Source organism: Engystomops pustulosus, chromosome 7, assembly GCF_040894005.1.
Source record: "Engystomops pustulosus chromosome 7, aEngPut4.maternal, whole genome shotgun sequence".
Taxonomy (NCBI): Eukaryota; Metazoa; Chordata; class Amphibia; order Anura; family Leptodactylidae; genus Engystomops; species Engystomops pustulosus.
This window is the reverse complement of record NC_092417.1, coordinates 56,922,188-56,940,987: the sequence shown is the minus strand read 5'-3', so window position 1 is coordinate 56,940,987 and position 18,800 is coordinate 56,922,188. Positions and strand designations below refer to the sequence as shown.

Genomic DNA, 18,800 nt, shown 5'->3' with positions numbered 1-18,800 from the left:
AGTTCAAAAGCCTCTATCTTACATTTATAGCACCTAGAAATATAACTTTAGCGTCATATTAAAAGATAAGGATCTCATCTTTTAGATCACATCATGTTTATAGCTTTGTCTACAGAACTGGAGATACAGGCAGTCATAATTGACTAACTTTGGGGGGAGATTTTAATTGCCAAATGGGTGATATTTCACATAAAAGAGAGAATTCTAGAAAGGACATTTCATACCCTACCCGAGGGGGCTGGTAGGGGGATAAAACCTGGTGACACATCAAGTAGCTATAAAACATGTACTTCTGCAGCCCGGAGCTTGGTGTTGCTCATGTAAGAGAATATTCCAATTTGCTGATAGAGAGATTGAAGTGGTAGTTAAACTATATTTATATCAGAATACTGGAATATCCCTTTAAAATGTCAACTTCATCCCTGCTCCACCTTAATGACAAAAAAAATTTGTTCCCATACAAAATGCTGTATGCATACAAGAAACTACCTGTCAAAAAACAAAACTGAAAGACAGCATGGAATCTGCATGTACAATGTAGACAAACAGGACAAGCAGGGTGGGAGGCATCACAGGAACCTTGTAGAGGCTTCACTGATATAATGTCCCATTAACAATTCGGAAAGAAAAAGGCCACTTAGTGCATTTGATAAACATGACATCATATACCTCCAAATAATACCCTTGGGCTAAATGTATACACCTGGAGGGCAACTGGGTTGGTTTGTTAAGATGGTGAAATAAAATAATAATAAAAAAAAAAGTTGCATTACAAAATGTGTAATGGGGGTAGAGAGAAGGACAGCACTGTGCCCCTGAAACAAGGCAAGGTCGCGTGGCATTCCCCTGAGACACGCTGTTTTAGTGTTTGAAGGCCGTAGTATGGAGATTCTTCCTGCACTTGCCGTTTTGATCAGTAGCACTTTAGTGTAAGAGCGTTGTTGTTAACCCTTGTGTAGCATAGAAGGAGTTAACCATGGAATTACAGTGCCTTATCAAAATAAATTACAAAAAAAAAAAAATAGAGAAAAGAAAGAAAGCTAGTTAAAGTACATTGCTGATCCCTATCCAGTGTCAAGGACTTCTGTCTGCTGTAGTCATTGCGGCGTTTCTGCATTTTCCAATAAGGTCAGTCTGTGCAAAGGTGGATGGGAAAATTCCCTTTTGTAAGTCTTTGGTGGCAGTTTTGGTAGCAGAGGGCTGGAATTCTGCCTCGGAGGAACTGGTGGAGCCGCACATTGAGAAAGATTGTTGTGACTGGTGCTGAGCCCGCAGCAGCGACGCAGTACTCTTGGAGATGGGGTGCTTGGAGGAGTGTTAGGAGAATTTGGAACAGTGCTAGCCTCACGGAACCAGTCTTGTTCTCGATGGAGGCGTCCTAGTGGGGGAGGCTGAAGATTTAGGGGGCAGTTTATAAAATGTTCAGGAGGCCGTTGTGGCACAGGAGGTGGAGTGTCAGGAAGAGGATCTCTTGGAGGAGGAGGAGGTGGACTGTGAAGAGGTCCGTCAAACGGTCCGGTATAAGCAGGGACTCTGGGTTGGATCTTTGGAGGTGGAGGCAGTCTGGGTGGCACAGCAGGTGGGTCCTCATCTGATCTGGAATTTCCCTTATGACACAAAGAAGTAAAGTCAGTATAAAGAGGGCATATATGAAAAAACAGCATAAACATGTACTCATGTATTGTGTTTGAATACAATGTATTCTTTCCTGGTTTAAAAGAGTTGAACCAACTTTACAAAGGATATGGTGATATGAAGTGGATTGGTAAGGGTCCAACTGCTGGGACTCTCAGCAATACAAATCAAGTGGGGTCCAAATCTTATTATAAGGTGTCACTGCAGGTCAAGCATGCAACCAGTCGCTCCATTCAATATAATAGGAGTGTCAGAAATTACAAAGCACAACGCTTAGCAATCTCTGGCACTCACATAGACAGTGGATGGGAGTGCTGTGCACAACTATTTTCCGACACTCCCGTTAGTGAATGGGATTACCGTTCTTCAGATTGTGAAGGGTCGCGTTCTTATTATCTTTGGGGTTCCCAGCAATCGGACCCTCACTGGTAAGCTTATTTCCATATGTGGTATACTGTTCTATCACCACATGGCAGATGAGTAAACATACCAAGAGGCTACAGGCATCCGGGTCAACTTTCTTACGTGGAGGCAATGGAGGTGGAAGAAGAGGTTCTTCACTTAACCTGTGCAGACTTTGACAAGAACTGAAGAAGGACTCTGTAAAAAAAGGAAAAGTATAAACCATAAAGTATACAGTATATACTTGAGTATAAGCAGACCCATGTATTAGCCAAGGTACCCAGTTTTGCCACCAATAACTGGAAAAACCTATTGACTCGAGTATAAGCCGAGGGTGGGAAATGCATTGGTCACAGCCCCCTTTAGCTATATAGCCTGCCAGCCCCTTTAGCTATATAGCCTGCCAGCCCCTTTAGCTATATAGCCTGCCAGCCCCTTTAGCTATATAGCCTGCCAGCCCCTTTAGCTATATAGCCTGCCAGCCCCTTTAGCTATATAGCCTGCCAGCCCCTTTAGCTATATAGCCTGCCAGCCCCTTTAGCTATATAGCCTGCCAGCCCCTTTAGCTATATAGCCTGCCAGCCCCTTTAGCTATATAGCCTGCCAGCCCCTTTAGCTATATAGCCTGCCAGCCCCTTTAGCTATATAGCCTGCCAGCCCCTTTAGCTATATAGCCTGCCAGCCCCTTTAGCTATATAGCCTGCCAGCCCCTTTAGCTATATAGCCTGCCAGCCCCTTTAGCTATATAGCCTGCCAGCCCCTTTAGCTATATAGCCTGCCAGCCCCTTTAGCTATATAGCCTGCCAGCCCCTTTAGCTATATAGCCTGCCAGCCCCTTTAGCTATATAGCCTGCCAGCCCCTTTAGCTATATAGCCTGCCAGCTCCTTTAGCTATATAGCCTGCCAGCCCCTTTAGCTATATAGCCTGCCAGCCCCTTTAGCTATATAGCCTGCCAGCCCTCTGAGGCAGGGCCACAGAGCTGCCGCGGACCTGCGGCATGAAAATAAAGAGGAGCTGTCCGGGCCGTCGGAATGGCGAGTAGTAAGTTTATTATTTTTGTATACCCGAGTTTAAGCCGAGTGTTGAATTTTTAGCACAAAAGTTGTGCTAAAAAACTCGGCTTATACTCGGGCATATACGGCAAATATAAAGAATGTAAAAATTGCATTTGATAACGGCTTCTCTATGGTAAGTTGCTTATCACTGCATTTATCAGATGCAGACAAATATTCATCTTTATTTATATGCCATAGACTGTTCAGTGTTGTTGTTGGTATTCAGGTGGGGCAGCAAGGTCAAATGCACCCACTCTCTTGCCTGATTCTACAAGGGAAGCCAATCAGGCATTGAAGGCGACACAACTGGGCAGAAGAAAGTGGCACAAAGTTCCTGACCATACCAATGCTGCACCATAATGTGAATAAAAATAGAGAATAATATATATGTTTACTTTAGAGATTAGCTTCTAGGTCTTATATAAAGAAACTATATACACATTTTAAATTACAATCCTTTTGATATAGGCATTGTAGACACATATGCGTTTGGGGTGTTGCACCTGTAATGCAGAAGTATTTATTTTACTACTCTCTGACTAAAGGTTAGCTAATAATGATCTACTTACTGGAGCTTGGCAGAAATACAGGAGCAAAGATGCTGTTACTACCTGTTAAAGATAAAAATGCAAGAATACTTATTATAATGGAGAAATGCCTATAGTTTTACACAGACATTTAGTTTCTCAACAAACTTTAGATGATTCAAAAGTGAATATAAGAAACTCTCCTTTAGCTACAGCAAGAAAGACTAGAATTACACAGATATCACATTTCTGCTGTAGCTAAATAGTACGTTTCTAGAACGCCCAAAGGGCTTTATTCACAACAGTCAGTGCTACTCTATAATTGTATATATAATCCTGTTGGTTTATTCTGCCAGACCTGCTGCGTGTGTCAGTGGGATTTCCAGCCTGAATAGAGAACTGCTGAACCGAACACTCAGCATGTTAGTTCAGCAGTTTTATATTTGGGAGGGTAAATCCTGCAGACACAGGGAGCAAGAAACCTAAACAAGAAGATTTAGAAATGAGGAGACTCCGCTTTACTTTCTGTGTGCAGTGTAGGTGAGACATTATGGTAGATAATGTCTCTGCCCACCAGCACCCAATATCTGAAAAATGATATGGAGTCCTAAGTAACATTTGCAGAGCAGCAGAAGTCACAGTGCTACTGACTTACCATAAGAACTGTTAATGTCACCATCTATAAACACGCTGAGCTCAGATGAGGCAGAAACAGGAGGCGTAGATGGAGTGTTTGGTGAAATGGGAGGAGAAGTTGTAGATTCGTGCTCAGATTCAGTGATTCTGCTGAAGCTAATCTTATACGGCTCCCTTTCTAGCGGAGTAGGATGTCCACGGAGAGTGCCAGAAGACGAAAGGTGTCTCCCACTATTTGGTCTTATTCCAGGAGACTTCAATGGGTATGTTGTTTTTCGTGGCTGTAAGGGAAAGTAGTTGCATAGCTAAAATCCATAACTGATAAGATAATGTAATAGTGCAAAGCTTAAGGCTGGATTCACACATTTGGAGCCCAATGTGTGCTTGAACGGAATTCATGTATTAAATAGACTATTATATTTACTTTTACAAAGAGTTTTAAAACAGAATGCAAAAGCATTGTGCTAACCCGCCCTATGATGGCGATTGACTCAATACAGGGGTCGCTGCAGGGGGCAATAAAGTTAGTTCAGTTGCAAAATCATAGTAACCATTCGGCTGTTGCATTTCAGCAGGAAAATGTATACATTTACTGTACTAATTGCAGAACCTTTGGGGGTTTTGCTTAATCATACTGACTGGAAGGTTCTTTAAAAAGTAATCCATCATGATAAACCAAAGACACTTCCTTATAGAACCATGCACTGCGGTAATGGATATTTGTTATGCATGGCCCACTCCCAACTTAGAAAATTATGCAAATTAGCCAGAAAGGTTCTAAGTTGCCATTACCAGTGCCTCTCTGTACTGTAGCTACACAGGCTTACACTGCCATACTATCCCCTTTGGCACTACAAGTGCTTCTAACTGCGCAATGTAATGGCTTGTGAAGCTACAGAAAAGAGGGGCTCTGGTAACTCCCCCAAGAACCCTTTTGGCTAAAAGTTGATTTTAGAAAGGAGGCGGCCATGAATAACAAACCAGACACAGTGCCTGGATCTATGAGTAAGTGTTCCTGGTTTATCATGCTTGATTTTGATGGCAGATTGCCTTCCACATGCTCATATAACATAGCTATACCTGCTGCAGAACAGATAAGCTGTAAGCAATACTTACAAATCTGGGGGGCTGTTTGCAGCCTCGTGGCTCAATCTCTAGAGATTTATTAAACAAATGGTCCGTAAAATCTTTCTCTGAGGCGTTTCCCATAGGGTTTAGATTTTCAAAAAATCTCTGAAATTAGACAAAAATTAAAGAAATGTTCAAGACAATGAAATTTTAAATGCAAAAGGTCATAATTTTATCTTATATAGGGGTTGTCATTGATGGTCTATCAGCATGACAAACCACAAATATCTGTTCAGTGGGGTGGGGGAATCTTCTGATCTCAGATGCCCTGTGTTTGTGCCAGGTCAAGAGCCCGATCAGCGCAGTGGATGCGGATAGACCATTAATGTAAATTCCTGGATAACCCCCTTAAAGGGTTTCTGCACCAGTTAGACCATAAACTATATATTCATACCCGGATGTCTGCCTCAACCCGTAAACAATAAGGCTGGTTTTGGTACTGCTGAATCTCTCCTGTGATTTCAGCCACTTTCCGTCTTTTGCTGAAATTGATCAGTTCTTTGCCATGTCTCTTCAGGAAGTCTGGATTACCTTCTTCGGTTTTTAGTATATTTGTTAAATATATTCCTACATAAATAATTTAGAAGACAAAAGAAACGTGTTGTTACACAATCAGATACGCATGTTACTAAGGTATAATTATACAGATCTTCTGTATAACCCCCAACCCCTTCATGTTCATGTGTTGGCCAAACTTATCACTGCACTGCATATTGGGAATATTACAACTATGAATTGTGCTGTCCTCATCATTAGGTTGTCTTCCAAACTAATTTACTGCATCAGCCTTTGCAGACACACATCCTATTAACACAGGGGATTATATGTTACATTTGTCAGTATATTCATTCATTCCCAGGTGAAACAACAAAGGAAAAAACTCTCCACTATAACCTGGAATAAAAGATCTTAAAATGAGATGGAAAAAGCAACAAGTCTGCAGTTAGGAAATCAACACTGCATTCTACAATTAACAGGCGATATGTAGGAAAGGCATACCAAAAAAAGGCACACAAGGTGGGTTGATTGACTTCAGTTTTGCCAAATACTTTTTAAAGTGATCCTGACTAAGCTCCACGGCTTCATCTAGTATTTTCTTCTTCCTTTCCTGTAATGCCTGCAGATAAACAAATACAATTTTTTAACCATTTTCATAGTCACAAGCAACTCAATAACTTTCAGTTGATGTTAACTCCATAACTTACCTCAAAAGTGTGATCCAGGCGATATACAGGGACAGAGTTTACCGCACTTACAATCTCCAAAACGCCATTAAAATTGTTCAAATCTTGAAAAACCTGAAGAATTTCGATAATTCGACTAAAAACTGCCACCCGCTCCTCAAAATTTTCAGTCTCAACAAGACACCTAGTCATCAAGAAATGATGAAACAAAGACAGAAAATGTTAAAACATTGAGACTAAAGGCAAAGTTTATAAAATGTGTTTGTGCAACATGTCACACAGCCAAAAATCTGTGTTCAGCTCTCTGCATTTCTAGTAATGGCTGTTAATGTGCTCGCATTGCCACGGATGTGCTGCCTCAACAATGACACCGCAGCTGCCAGACATCCAAGCCTGCTGGACTTCTGACAATGTCACAGTGTGATGATCTCCACAAGCACTTTTATTACTCATGTAGCCAAATATGCATTGCAGAGACCACTTAAAGAGGACCTGTCACCCATAAAAAAGCCACTAGGAGCTGCTTACTAAAGTAAGCAGCTCCTAGCGCTATCTCCGATGTAGCAGTGTTACACTTCTAGCTTTTTTTTTTTTTTTTTTTTTTAGAACCCTCCGATAAAGCTAGAAGACGCTGCTGCCAAGTACAATAGGAGCTGCTCAAAGTGGTCTGGAGTATTCATGAGGGGGCGGGACTAGTAGGCGATGACTGCCGCATGAAGCTCGGCAGTCACCATCGGCCTATGGAGTGACCGGGGCGGTCCGGGGAAGAGGCAGCACCTCAGACCCCCTCTTGAATACATCGTACTACTATGAGGGAGTTCCGGCGTTTCCTTTGTACTTCGCAGCTGTGTCCTCTAGCTTTATCAGAGGGTTCCGATAACGCTAGCAGTGTAACGCTGCTGCATCTGATATTGTGCTAGGAGCTGCTTACTTAAGTAGTGCTTTTATGGGTGACAGGTCCTCTTTAAATACAGAAACCGCAAAGGTTTAGGGCGAGTGCCATCCGCACCAGTCACTGTCAACAGGGTTCAATCCCATTTCCCAAACATACACTATGAGCCTAAAGCAACCATGTGAATTTAGTCTTGAGACAAAACTAAAAGTCATTTACCTGCGATGTGCTGTTAAAGATGCACAACCATTTTGTGGTATGATTTCCTTTAATCAGAGATGAGCTGCACTTTACAGCAGCAGCCACTAAACAGGGAACAGAGCTGGACTAGACCACACTTTTAGGCTGAAAACTACTGATCAGTGGGAGAGTCAGACCCTCACCTATCTGATATTGATCATCATCAATATAATTTTACTGGAAAACCCCTTTGCCAGTCCACAGGTATCTGTCTAACTGTGTAAAGGGATTTGCCATGAAGACCCACAGAAAGCAACAATCCTAGGCACCGATGACTCCATTTATCCTGCAGGCACTGATTGCACATGTAACATAGATCTTGTAAAAAGTCAGATGAAAATAAAAAGAAAATGAAAATAAGCACAACCTACTTTTCAAACCAAAGTGTGAGGTTCGTAGTGTGACGAATCATCTTTAGCAAGTTTGGAGAATTAATTTCTTTGTCTTCCTTTGTCCAGACACTGCCTACAAGTTCTGACGGCTGCACAGCCCTGAAGAGGAGAAGTCACAGTTTAAGAAGGTATATGCAAAATGTATCAGCAATAACAATTGTCATAAAGTACAACTTATGATGACCATCACTGTGAGGAGAAGAAGGATGATCCCTCCATAGCAGACCAACCAGTGTCTAATGTATTTCTGTATATATTGGGATTATGTGAATATTGTTCATCCTGCAGATGTACGGAGATACTTGGATAACGGGATGTTACAACCTCCCGTGTTCCATAGTGTTAATGGGCCACCCCAATAGGAAACACCTGGCTGTCAATTTCAAAGGGTAATGCAAGTATGTAATAAAACAGGTATCAGGAGAATGGAGGGGTCCACATTACATAAACACTTTCATAGCTGGTACCTGGTACTGCAAAGATGATTCCAATTTATCTATCATTGTATTCAGCTGTGGGGGACTCACAAAAATATATATGTATTTCTGTTTCACCTCCTTCAGATACTGGAATACACTGACATTACTTACCTGTATAGATCAGACTCTATAAGAGTCAGCTGACGAGCGATCTCTATAGGATGCAAAGTCATCAGATCAAATGTCTCACACTGACCCGTACGGCTTATGTGCCACTCAATAGGAGGAGGGGGGCTTTCAAACGTGATGTTGTGGCTGACACCATTTGCCTGAGCTTGTTTCTTGCGTCTGATGATTTTGGCAATGGACTCAACCCATTTCTTCATTGATTTTCCTAAATGACAAAAAAAAATAAATAAATTAAAAAATGCCTGAATCTGAGGAGTATAGAAAGCTTCGTAGGTTAATCTCCATGTCTCCTGTGAGAAGTTACCTTTTACACTGGAAATAAAAGTTTCTAATCGCTCAAGTAGCTCTGTGTCTCTCTCAAAATCATAGAAATGATGTTCAACCCAGTGCCGAAATACATTTAATACCCTGCAAGAGACAATGTAGTCAGTACAGAGTGTATGGTAAAAGATAATAAGGAAGAATATATAATCAAGGTCTATTCTCCTTAGAAAGTTTTCTTCTGCAAGCTGGACAGTTCTACTGCACTAGCTGGGGCGCTCGTACACTCCTACAAGAAGCCTGACTAACTTCTTGTAAACATAAAAGTCTACTGCTATTGTAGCTCCCCCATTAAGTAATATGGTGAGATAGGGTGCTTGGTCCATAAGTTACACCAAGTTGAAAATACTGGGTCCTTCTCCCCATGTACCCAACTTCATGTCTCTCTTTGGAACCAAGATATGGACAGATGAATGTTTCTTGGACAGCATCTTTCAGGGGATGGGGAATTTCCGGCCCATCCTGTGCTCAGAGAACATTTTGAATTTATAATATAATATATATATATTCTACTTTCTGTATTACTGGAATTCATTTCTTGAAAATGTTATAAATAAAGGATATTTATCAGAGTTGTCAGAAGTAAAACTGCTCTAGTTGCCCCAGTTCTGTTCTCAGAGACTTGTGATAAATCTCCCGGCACTGTGCTCTGCTGTCGCAGGCTTTCAGCAGAGCAGCAGGGGCACACTCCATAACCAAAGAGGTACTGAGGTCCCATGTTCTGATGTAGAGCAAGGATACATGAGGTTTTTGATGACAATATCCATTTTCAAATCATTAGCCTCAAATATAAATGACCATGTTAAAAGTGAAACCCACCTGAGTTGCACCGGCTGAACATATTCTTTCCGAAATCTTTTGAGGTTGGCGCTGATTGGCTGTTCTCCTTTTTCTATCGCAATTCTGTCAGCTTCCGTGGGTTCTGGATCCGGTATTTCAAATCTATTGTAGAGTAGACATCCATTTTAATATACCTGACAGACCCCTCTTAGGGGTAAAGTGTTTTTACATTTGTATCATACATCTAAGAGAGTTACATTGATATTTACTTGCCTTTCAATGAGCAGACTAAGTAACTCCTGCGGCTTACAAAATGAGCGGTACGTGGTCAAAAAAGTGCGAACAAAGTTAGGATCTAGAAGAAAGAAGGAAATAAAACATTGAAAAAATGATCACAGAAATCTGTCAACCTGGTTTATGAAGATCAAAGGAAACGTACCTGCATACATGTGATATGTCAATCTCTCAATGAGTTTCACAACTGTCCCTCCCTTAATAATTGGAATTCCTCCTCTGCTTTGTAGATTGTCCTCAAAAACAATATTCTCATCCGAATTCTCCTCTACAAAGCGATAAACATCAGGACTAGGAAGGCGCAGGGGTTGCCCATTCTCTTCCTCAATGAGCACAGAGTCCAGCATCCGGTCCAGTGTGCTGCGGTACTGCAAGGAAATGAGAGCGGCCATCCAGTTGTTCTTCTCTTCAGCCGTCTTGGCTGCAAAAGCAACGCTGTTCTCGTCTTTAGAGAGTAACTCAAAGGCATGTTTACAATCGCAAGTGTCCTCCCGATCGATCACTTGCACCTTTCTCATGATAAATTTCTCCTTCAGGCGATACTCCGCCGTGTTGTATCCCGGGATCCGAGACTGCCCGTGATTCATTTTACAGCTGATCATAAGGCCATCAAAAAGGAAGATGTGGCGTTCGTGTTTGGCGCCCACCCTAGTCAGAGAGCCTTCCATAATAAATTCATTGCAACACTGCCCAATGTCTTTGCCTTCCCAACCATCAATATTTTTCTGGATTTCGTTCATTTTCTTAATAGCCAGGTGTTTGCTACGCATTTGACCGTTGTAGAGGCGCCAAATTGTTTCTCTGAAGATTGAAGAAATACAAAAGGTCAGCGATCTATACACATTTTTAATTATACATGACCAGATTTATCATAAGTTTTTGATGCCTTTTGTACCTCATTAAAAAATCTTAGCAAAAGCCAATGCGGCTTAAAAAGTGGAAAAGTAAAAACACAATATTCTGTCATTAAAGGACGTCTACCACCAGGATAAAGGATATTAAATCAAGCACACTGACATACTGGTGTGTGCCCCTCTAGCAAGATGTGCTCTTCTTTTAGCTTCTCAGGCCCTGGCTTTAAAAAAAAAAAAAAAAAAAAAAAAATTAAAAAAAAAATGTTTTGAAATTATGCAAAATGAACCTGAGTGGCTCCGGGCTCCATAGATGTTAATGGAACCTGGAGCCCCTCAGGCTCATTTGCATTATTTTTAAAGCCTTTTTCCTTAAAAAATAAAAAGGGAATTGGAAGCTTAAAAAAAAAAAAAAAAAAAAAAAAAAAAAAAGAGTGCTCTTGCCAGATCTTGCCAGAAGGGGCAGTAAAGGGGTCTGGCAGTAATTGTTCTTTAAAGTCAGTCACTGCTGGCACAAGGAAGACAGAAGTGTGTTTATTTTAGTCTGAAAGAAACATCCAGCTCAAGGATACTTGAATCTTGATTTTTAAAAACAAATGCATTCTACGCATTTCAGAAAGGCTTCCTTATTCATGACTGTTCATGAGCCATGAATAAGGAAGCATTTCCGAAACGCGTAGGCTGGTGTTCACATCCTTTATGTAACGAAGGAATTTTTTTTTTTTTTTTAAGAGATGACTGAATAAAATTCACAGTTTTATCAAGATTCAAGTATCCTTGTATTTGCTTGTTAACCGATGACGATCGTACTCAGATTTCCTTGGACTAAGTATGCTACGAGGGTAGGTAAGCCGATTTATTTTAGTCTCTGCCACAAAGCTTTTGCATTTTTCTTACCCTGGCCTGCGTCGAGGCGAGTGTTTATTGTATATACGTTCCATACTACAGCGCAGGTTGAGTAGAGCGGTGATGGCTTGTTTCAGGCATTCTCTGTCCTCTTGGTCTTCACTACGTTCTTGTAACAGCTATGTTGGGAGAAATGACAGAATTTTAGTGAAACATTAAGAAATCAAAATAATCACAATAACCATTAAAAATATAAACATTTGGGAGAATTTATTCCGCCACAATGCGACAGACTTAATAAAGGCAGAACCTTCAAGGTAGATTTTAGCTATACCCTGTGCCAGTATTCCAGGTCCATGGTGTCCCCAACCAGGTCTACACCCTATGCCCCACCTTGCCAGGAATTGCCACTTTCCTATTGTGTAGTAATTTTTTTTTCTTTTTATTGTGAGCCAACTTTTTAAGTGCTCCATCCTGTCAAATAGCTAGTAGCTATGGGCCGAAATCTGCCGGAATGGCTGTTCGGCCCCAATACTGCAAATGTCTGGGTCACACAGCCGGAACCCAAACTAAAGCATCTGGTCTGTTCATCTCTAATCCTGATTTTTCCATGACATTTTGATCAATTTGCGTGCATAATGGAAATTAATATCCTCATACACGATACCCAGTAGGAAAACCTTTGGGCACATAACCCAGGGAAAGGCAAAGTGTAGGCTGAGCTCACTGTGTATGACCGCACCATGAGTGGGTGGCCACAAAATATTGAGCTGTTCCTATTTTTGCCTGATTTGTTAAAGGTTAGAAGCGTTCACCCACCCGTGTGCTTTGCCCAGGTTCTGGCACAGGTAAAGCACAAGGTTGTGTGGCCTTAAAATGTTCCACTTCTGAATTGTCAGCTTCAAATTTCTACTCTCAGAAGGGTGGTCCCAGGTTATCTGCTCCAGTTAAAGACCATGCCTCACTTGGGATGAAAATATTATTTAACCTTTCTACAGGGCGGATGCAGATGCCCTTGGCATAATTAATCCGACTGTAGATAGCGAGAAAGTAAGGGGGCTAGAGCAATGTTAGAGAACTTTTGGCATTATGCAAAGATCCATGATCATTTCATGTAGATGTATAAGAAATATTCCCACTTACCTCTAATAATTCAAAATAGTGCAAACAATGGTAAACAGGAACCAGCATCAGACGAGGGAGGACATATCTCACCGCTTCTTTAAAACCTTCTGAAATTGACTGCAAGGGAAATATTTACAAGATGTTTGAGAATGAAAAAAAAAATGGCTAATGACCAAATCTATTTCAAATCTCACAGAAATTATTGAATCTCAGGAAGGAGCCAAGTCAATGAAGCTCATGGACATTGATGGCCTAAACATAAGACGGATCATCAATGTCAAGTCAAGGTAATCAACAGAGAATGGAGTTGAAGGAACAGTAGTTCCAATCTCTATAGTGGCTGGGCTGGTAACTGCAAGCCAAGCTTCTATTCATGTGAATAACACAACTCACCCACTACAGATAACCTATTCATAGGGCAGCTGTTATCAATAAAAATAAGAGTGAAAACGCCTTACAAGGTTCTGAACAATTAAGGAATACTGATTGCTTTACTGCGACTAAAAAAAAAAAAAAAAAACACAAGTAACTTTATTAAGTAAAGTGACTGCAGGGATCAGTATACCTAAGGCATTGCTTGATTATGGGGATTTTTTTTAACTAACTGTAATGTGCAAACAGAAGAAATGGGTCACCTGAAAATGGAGAGCAACAGTCGGCTTAGACATGAGGTTGTTAAAATGTTCTTGGAACTGGGTAGCGAGGATATCCTGGGACAAGGTTTCATAAGGGTCAAATGCCTGCTCCTGAGGGAAGAAGCAGGGAAGATGGTCAGTGATTGGGATCAAACAGATTATTACACCATAGATTAAGAGAAATGCATTAAACAAAGAGGGCATAAGATACAATGCACTGGTGCAACCCACAACACGGGCACGTAGCCCAGTCACTTAACCTCAAAAGAATCTATAAAAGTCAATCTCCACTGTTCTCTTACCAGCGATCAGCAGTGACCAGTGGGGAAAACTAGGAACTGTTCTATATCCCTGCAGCGCCACCACAGGGAAAAGTAAGCATTACACAATGCCCACTAAAATCAATGAATAATATGTGTAAACTAAAGAAACAACTACAAAGTAACAGACAACTTTAGTAACTGCTGTGTGGTCTACAGATAGGGATCCTAAATAGGCAACTATGATCCCCAGTAGTGTATGAGAGGAAAAGTGTCCAGACATCAATTTAATCAATGGATAAGCTACTTTTGGGAGCTTTTCTTCAGTTAAGGACACAACTGTGGTCAGTCCGTGAATATTATAGAGTGTGTGCTGGATAGCCTGGACAGAGTGCTATAGACAAGACTGTGAGCATCAAAGTGATATATGATACAAGGAGTCCCTGCACAACTGTATACATGGATCACTGTTATTGCTCCTGTTTTGCGAGGAAGCAGGGGCTATATATCATTATGATGCTTGGAGTCCTATCCTCTGCGCTGTGGCCGGTCTGTAAAATCTGGTCAGCAATTCACAGACCAAACATGGTCATGTGCTTCTAGTCTTAGTCCTCAACTAAAGCAAAATGCTATAATTTGAGACATGTAAAATTGTACGGCATAAGAGGCACTGATCAGCACAGAGAAGAAATGACAAAAGCACAGGAATGAATATAGCGTAATTAAATAAATAACACATTCCACAGCGTTACACAAAGTTTGCCAAAGGAGATAAAATATGATAAAATCCGATAAATGATTGTGGACAGTATCTAGTCTTTACCTCAGCTAAATCTTCAAAGCAGCTTCCAACCAATGGATGTGGACTACTTTCATCTGTCATCTCCACTGTATCTTCTATGAGACCCAGAAGTTTCACTGTTAATTCATGAATGTCCAGAATGTTACTGAAGATGATATCTATGTCCTGAAAGAGACAGTCACTAAATCAGTTCCACAACTCTTAGTTCTCATAATTCTGCAAACTTAAAAGCTGCAATCTTCCAGCATTTATTTCTTGCTTAATAACATCTTCACAGTATTTGCACTGGTTAAAATCATAACGGGGTGTGTATCAATACATTTTTTGACAATTTCCAATGACAACTATCTCTGGACTATAATATAAAATCTAAATTAAGATCAGTACAGGATAAATAATGGAATGTATGTACAAAGTGACTCCATCAGCAGAATAGTGAGTGCAGCTTTGGTGTATAATACATGATATAACTCAGGATAAGTAATGTCATGTATGTACACAGTGACTCCACTGCCAGCAGAATAGTGAGTGCAGCTACAGTATAATACATGTATAATAGGAATATAAATAGATGATGCAACTAAGGATAAGTAGTGTAATAAGTAAAATTCTTCAAAGAAGTAGGGGAGGAGATTGCAAGAAGGACTTGTTAATGTGTGATGCATTAGCAGATTTTTATCCTAGGTACCCAACATTTGGGGGGAATTAAATCTCAAGAATGATTTTGCATAAATGTATTAAGAGACAGAATTGCATTACTATGCATTTGCAACATATACATCATATCTAAAGATGGATTACTAGCAACTTTTGTAAGCATTTTTGTGTTTATGATTAGCTTTTTGTGAAAAATTAATTGTTATGCAGGATGTGATGTAAGTGTCTTTTCAGGTGCAATGCTAAAGGCCATTTGTCTTTTAAATGCTGGCACTTGGCATTTAGAATCTAGCCATGAGTAAGGAATGTTTATTTCCAAAGCGCCTAGGCCGATTCTATGCCTATATCTTACCTTTTTTAATGCATCATGAGTTTTTAACAGATGTAAAATAAAGCCTTTCTACTATTTTAAATGGATGTGCCGTGGAATCCTTTCCGGAGCACTCGGAATACAAGTTCCTTCTAAGTAATGTATGTACACAGTGACGCCACCAGTAGAATAGTGAGTGGAGGTATGGAGTATAATACAGGATGTAATTCAGGATCACTACAGAATAAGTAATGTAATGTATGGACACGGTGACTCCACCAGTAAAGTATGAGATGCAACTCAGGATCGGAACAGGATACATAACGGAATCACAAAGTACAAAATTATATATGAAAACTGGAGAATATTTTTTGTCAGAAAGCCTATACCTAAAAACCTGCTGCTTTAGAGGGATACATGCAGTTCTCAGTACAAGGCTTTTTCTGAGCCTTGAAAAACGCTGATGTCATTCGGTGACATTGAATTCCACATCAAACAGTTTAAGCAAACACTTCACAGCTTATCCTACAGTCCCTTAGAGAAGACTTGAAGATATGAAGTGTTGTAAATGACTAGAAGAATAAACACTGGAGACAGCGAGTGTGATTTAGCCAGCAGCGCTCACTGATCATATGGCGACTATACTAAACTAGGAGCCGCCATATTATGTAATGAGCCTATTAAATGTTCCCAAGGACAACTCCACACCATTATCTTTCATTAAAAGTTATTTTGCGAAATTAAAACAATTAAATTACACCTTAATAGACTTTACTTGTAAGAGTGATTTGGGACACCAAACCACCCACGGATCCTTATGTACCGGTGGTTTCGTGTCCCAAATCGCCCTTTACCAACTCCCTCATTTAGCGCTATTTAAAAAAAAAAAAAAAAACTTTATATGTCACTATACAGTCCAGTATAAGGTGCATCAGACCCCTCTTGTGCTACATGCACCTGCACAGTTCTTAAATGAAGCCGAAGCAGTACACCCCGGCTTTACTGCGCAACTGTGCGGGGTACACTGAAACAAGGCATGTATAAATGTTTTTGTTTGTTTTTTTTTAATATATTTTAATAGTGCCCACATAGGGACTTGTTAAAGGGCGATTTAGGACACTAAACCAACAGCTAATAAGGACTTGTGGGTGGTTTAGTGTCCCAAATTGCACCGTCAGCTACTCTTTAAAGGGAAACTGACATCAGGATTTCACATTTTGACCCAACCACAGATTCCTTAGGCTTTTTAATAATAATTGTGTCCTGTGTCTTAAAGCGACACTGGTACAAAGGATCCTTGGACCACGGTAAATGCCCGGGTAAGCCGGGTGCTGGCGTCTAGCCTGTCCTGAACAGCACTTCTCCCTCTCTACTGCTGATCTAATACTGTAGCAGAGGAAGTTTTAGCAGACAGTGAGACGGGAAAGTGCTACGGCACAGTGTAACAGCAGCACAGAGGGGCTCTGTGGACAGCCCAGTAGCTTTTCAGGCTAATATTCATCATTTTAAACGTCGCCACAGATTACGACAATCTTGGTGCCTGGACCTAGGAGTAAGTGTTCCTGGCTCACACTTGATGTTAATGGTTTTAAAAAGCCGATGGGAACTTGTCATTAGTTCAAAATGTTAAATGCTAATGACCGGTTTGCTTTAACAACAATGCTAACTGTTTAACATCAACTCAACTTGACCCCAAGAGAGTCGAACAAGACCCCCCCCCCCATTTTGGTTAATAAAGGGGATATTCTAATGGGGTGGGGTGGGCTCCCATTGCCTTCTTTACAGGAATGTAGAAATCTATGCTCTAAAAGCTTTTGTTATTTAGGCCTATATATTTTTAAATTTGATACTTATACAGTATACACAGGTAGTTCTAGTGTACTGATGTATGACCCAACAACAAGGTCAGCCAGAGGCTCCTGGGCCCCCTGTCATACTAGGTATGGCTTCATATTTAGAAAGGTTGAACAAGGGAAATCAGAAGGTTCACAGAAAGCTGTGAATTGTTTGCAGTGTTGCTATCCTGCTACTGATTGTAGAATTGGCAAGACAAGTATGGTCCTCCGGATTAATTTTCACAAACGTGTTTCAAAGAAATATGAAGATATGAAAATCTGACAGAACTAGGATGACACTAGGACTACAAAAAGGGATGATCGCATAGCACTAGGATCAAAATTGTACTTTTTTCATTGCCCTAAACTGTAACACTCCTGGGCATCTGGCCTAAATCCACAACCAGTGTAGGGCTTGTGAGCAAAATCTACCAGCTGCTTTTTCTAGGGAAAAAAAGAAAAAAACTTGCAAGACCAAAAGCCCCAAGGGTCAAATTTAGTCCTAAAGTTGCTATAAAATTGTACCCTTCGAGCTCTAGTAACTGATACCTTTTTTTTAGATAAAAACAGCCAAAGCTAAAGAGAGTTGGGGGAGGGGGGTGGATCTCCTCAGGCTTAATCCACGGACCAGGTTGACATCTAAGGTCCTTTAGCCTCCTAACATTAGCAGACTGTACCCCATGCATGTAACTGATGACATTAAATCTCCTACTCCTCCCCATCCATTACCCCCAATCTCGCTCTAGAATTGGCTATATGAAAAATGGATTTATGGGGATCAAAAGGAAACAAATTTTAGCAAAAAAGGGGCGTCAGTTAGTTACTAGAGTTGCGTAGGAACCCATCACTGGATGTATTTCTGAAAAAATGTGGTGACAGGTTCCCTTTCAAGAGCATTAAAAATAAAAAAAATAAAAAAACACGCAAAAATATGCATGTCCAGTTCTTTATAATTGTCCCTAAAATAAGTTGGCAAAAAATGAAATTGCTTTGGATTTGTTTTATATGGCAGTCATGGATAGGACCATAAAGACCCATAGATGGTTTAGTTTCCCAAACCTCCCTGCAACTTTTACTGTATCTGGAGCATTCACATGTGCAAAGTAATCTGCATTCATGAGAGCTGATCTAGGTTTGCTTCCCCAGTCCTGGGGCGTCTAGTAGAGGCAGTGATAACACATCCTCCCCTTCACAACTATAAAGCACTTGGTGTACTCTATATAGGTTGAAGAAGAAAACTAATATTGTTATAAACGAGCAGAATATTTTATGTTCCCCTCTGAGTCCATGTCTGAACTTTAATTCCATCCCATACATTTACAATATGCAAGTTTTACTAAACGCTGTGCAATTCATCATTCTAAACCGCTTAACTTCACACAAA

At 40.6% G+C, this 18,800-nt stretch overlaps 1 protein-coding gene and 1 long non-coding RNA gene across 3 annotated transcripts in view; one reads left to right on the top strand and one right to left on the bottom strand.

Annotated features, from left to right (window-relative positions):
* SOS2 (SOS Ras/Rho guanine nucleotide exchange factor 2) overlaps nt 1–18,800 on the bottom strand; it is a 39,042-nt gene that overhangs the window by 1,917 nt on the left and 18,325 nt on the right. Inside the window, exons 6-23 of the mRNA XM_072116026.1 lie at nt 14,636–14,779; nt 13,553–13,663; nt 12,936–13,034; nt 11,844–11,971; nt 10,241–10,896; nt 10,075–10,156; nt 9,841–9,963; nt 9,005–9,108; nt 8,683–8,905; nt 8,072–8,191; nt 6,590–6,752; nt 6,384–6,501; nt 5,779–5,951; nt 5,373–5,489; nt 4,276–4,537; nt 3,663–3,704; nt 2,126–2,235; nt 1–1,607 (exon numbers count right to left, since the gene is read on the bottom strand). The exon at nt 1–1,607 is cut by the window's left edge and continues 1,917 nt beyond it. Of these exons, the coding sequence (XP_071972127.1) occupies nt 1,098–1,607; nt 2,126–2,235; nt 3,663–3,704; nt 4,276–4,537; nt 5,373–5,489; nt 5,779–5,951; nt 6,384–6,501; nt 6,590–6,752; nt 8,072–8,191; nt 8,683–8,905; nt 9,005–9,108; nt 9,841–9,963; nt 10,075–10,156; nt 10,241–10,896; nt 11,844–11,971; nt 12,936–13,034; nt 13,553–13,663; nt 14,636–14,779 (3,285 nt within the window). The 3' untranslated portion in view covers nt 1–1,097. The remainder of the gene's footprint in view (nt 1,608–2,125; nt 2,236–3,662; nt 3,705–4,275; nt 4,538–5,372; nt 5,490–5,778; nt 5,952–6,383; nt 6,502–6,589; nt 6,753–8,071; nt 8,192–8,682; nt 8,906–9,004; nt 9,109–9,840; nt 9,964–10,074; nt 10,157–10,240; nt 10,897–11,843; nt 11,972–12,935; nt 13,035–13,552; nt 13,664–14,635; nt 14,780–18,800) is intronic.
* LOC140069847 (uncharacterized) lies at nt 4,382–10,462 on the top strand. 2 transcript variants are annotated; one of them, XR_011848863.1, is made up of 4 exons: nt 4,382–4,519; nt 6,244–6,401; nt 8,159–8,220; nt 10,326–10,462. It is a non-coding gene; the product is annotated as an uncharacterized lncRNA (long non-coding RNA). The 2 variants fall into 2 exon arrangements; XR_011848864.1 differs by lacking the exon at nt 10,326–10,462 and adding an exon at nt 8,656–9,492.